The sequence below is a fragment of the Mercenaria mercenaria genome, chromosome 1, assembly GCF_021730395.1.
Source record: "Mercenaria mercenaria strain notata chromosome 1, MADL_Memer_1, whole genome shotgun sequence".
Lineage (NCBI taxonomy): Eukaryota > Metazoa > Mollusca > Bivalvia > Venerida > Veneridae > Mercenaria > Mercenaria mercenaria.
In genome coordinates, this window is record NC_069361.1 from 34480269 (window position 1) to 34482500 (window position 2232).

General features: G+C 40.5%; 1 protein-coding gene across 1 annotated transcript in view; it reads left to right on the forward strand.

The window, feature by feature from the left end:
• Nucleotides 1–878: 878 nt before the first annotated feature.
• LOC123545686 (actin-related protein 2-like) overlaps nt 879–2232 on the forward strand; it is an 18806-nt gene continuing 17452 nt past the window's right edge. The window contains exon 1 of the mRNA XM_053544028.1: nt 879–1140. Coding sequence (XP_053400003.1) covers nt 1093–1140 — 48 coding nt within the window. The 5' untranslated portion in view covers nt 879–1092. The remainder of the gene's footprint in view (nt 1141–2232) is intronic.

Genomic DNA, 2232 nt, shown 5'->3' on the forward strand with positions numbered 1-2232 from the left:
AAGGCAGATACGCCCTGACCCACCTAACATGAGGGTTTCACCCTTTCCCTTCCTAACCCCACTCGGCTCACCGATGCCGCCTTCATTCTTTAACTGTTGCCGCTCCCAGCACCCAGTGAAATATTTCTGGAACCAGGTCAATTATACATACACTTCGTATTACTCTACATTTTATAAGAGATGTCTGAAAAGAATTTGTCGTGCTTTCGTGTTGGCGGCGGGGCGAAAACACGACAACACGAAAACTCGACAAATAATGTATTTGTCGTGTTTTCGTGTCGGCGGGGCGAAAACACGACAACACGAAAACACGACAAATACCTAATTTGTCGAGTTTTCGTGTTGTCATGTTTTTCCTCCGCCGACACGAAAACACGACAAATACAGGGCGCCGACACGAAAAATTTATACCCGCATCACGAAAACTTGACAGATAAATCTGTCGTGTCGGTGCCCTTTAAACGTCGACTTATCGGGTAAAATTTGTCGTGTTTTCGCACCGCCGACACGAAAACACGAAAACTCGACAAATTAGGTATTTGTCGAGTTTTCGTGTTTTCGTGTTGTTGTGTTTTCGCCCCGCCGACACGAAAACACGAAATGGCAGAAATCAGCCACCATATGTATGTATTAAAAATGGAGAAGAAGCAACTTGACAGTTTTAATTGAACATTCAACATTTGTTTAAGCGGCGTATGCTGAAATATTAAAATGAAAGAAGACTTGTGTTTCATTGCATGTTTTATTGTATGATTATTTCAGTGACATATATTAGATAATGATAAGAGCGTAAAAGGTTTATGTTATCAGACTTGAACACAGCTGTTATGATGACATGGATAATATTTGGCCCTTTCTTAAGATTGCGTCTCCTCCGTTGGACTGTATTGTAGTGTATGTAGAATTGAACAAAAGTGGCTCGTTATAAGCCCCGATATAAAGTTGCAACACGTGAATAAGGTCGAAAGAGGGTACCGTGCCGAATAGGGTCGCATGTCGGTGGCGTATCGCTTCTAGGATTTACTTTTCGGAGCAAAGGAAAAAAGAAACTTTATCTCATAATAAATCTGGATAAATCAACCGCCATTCGCCATGGACAACGAAGGTAGACGCGTGATCGTTTGTGATAATGGAACAGGGGTACGGTTATTTACTTATTCATATATTTTCACTGCAGATCTGTCTGTAAAATTAAAACCTCTGAAGAGTAACCATTGATTAGCTGAATGTGTTCTTGGTTTAACCCTATTTCATGAAAATACATGATTTGATTTTGCTGGATCATAATTCATTCGAAAGGGATACAGTTGTGTTATCTCAGTTTGCACAAAAACGCATTCAAATATAATACAGATACAGTCCAAATTGCTCGAAAGACCACCTCTGTTAAGAGACCACTTGCATCAGTTCATTTTTGTGTTGTTATAGAACAAATTGTTGTATAAAGAGATTATTCATACTAAGAGAAAACATTTTGGCCTTACCTTAGGTGTTCTCTTAATGAAAATTGTACTGAATTAAGTAAGAAAGAGTAAGACAGAATCAGTGTTACATCTATTCTTGCTTTGTTTTTTGCTTTTGTTGGGTTTAACGTCGCACCGACATAATTATAGGTCATACGGCGACTTTCCAGCTTTGATGGTGGAGGAAGACCCCAGGTGCCCCTCCGTGCATTATTTCATAGGTAGAACCACCGACCTTCCGTAAGCCAGCTGGATAGCTTCCTCACATGAAGAATTCAACGCCCCGAGTGAGACTCGAACCAACATCGGTGAGGGGCAAGCGATTTGAAGTCAGCGACCTTAACCACTAGGCCAGGGAGGCCCCTTATAGTGTTCATTTAGATTAAGTTGCATAGAACAGAATCCTATAACCCAGGCCAAATAGTCGGAAGAGGGCAATAAATTCGCAAAATGGGCACAATAACCGCTTATTTGCCCGTCAGCGATGAGTGACGTCAATTTTAGCGTTATTTCACCCTGTGTCGTCTCGATTAAAATTCGTTAACGTCGATATTTTATATAAGTAACTGATTCTTGAAAGCGATGGAGTAATAGTTATCATGTTTAAGAACATAATCAACAACTCATTAAACGGCACTGATGTTCCTTACGTGTTTACTCGGCTTACGGCCTCGTACACCTCGTACACACATAGGTTAAGCCGTGATAATAACCGCTTCAGACCCGCTATTGCTGTTTAATAAGTGTATATTGTTTTACGAAAAATAGA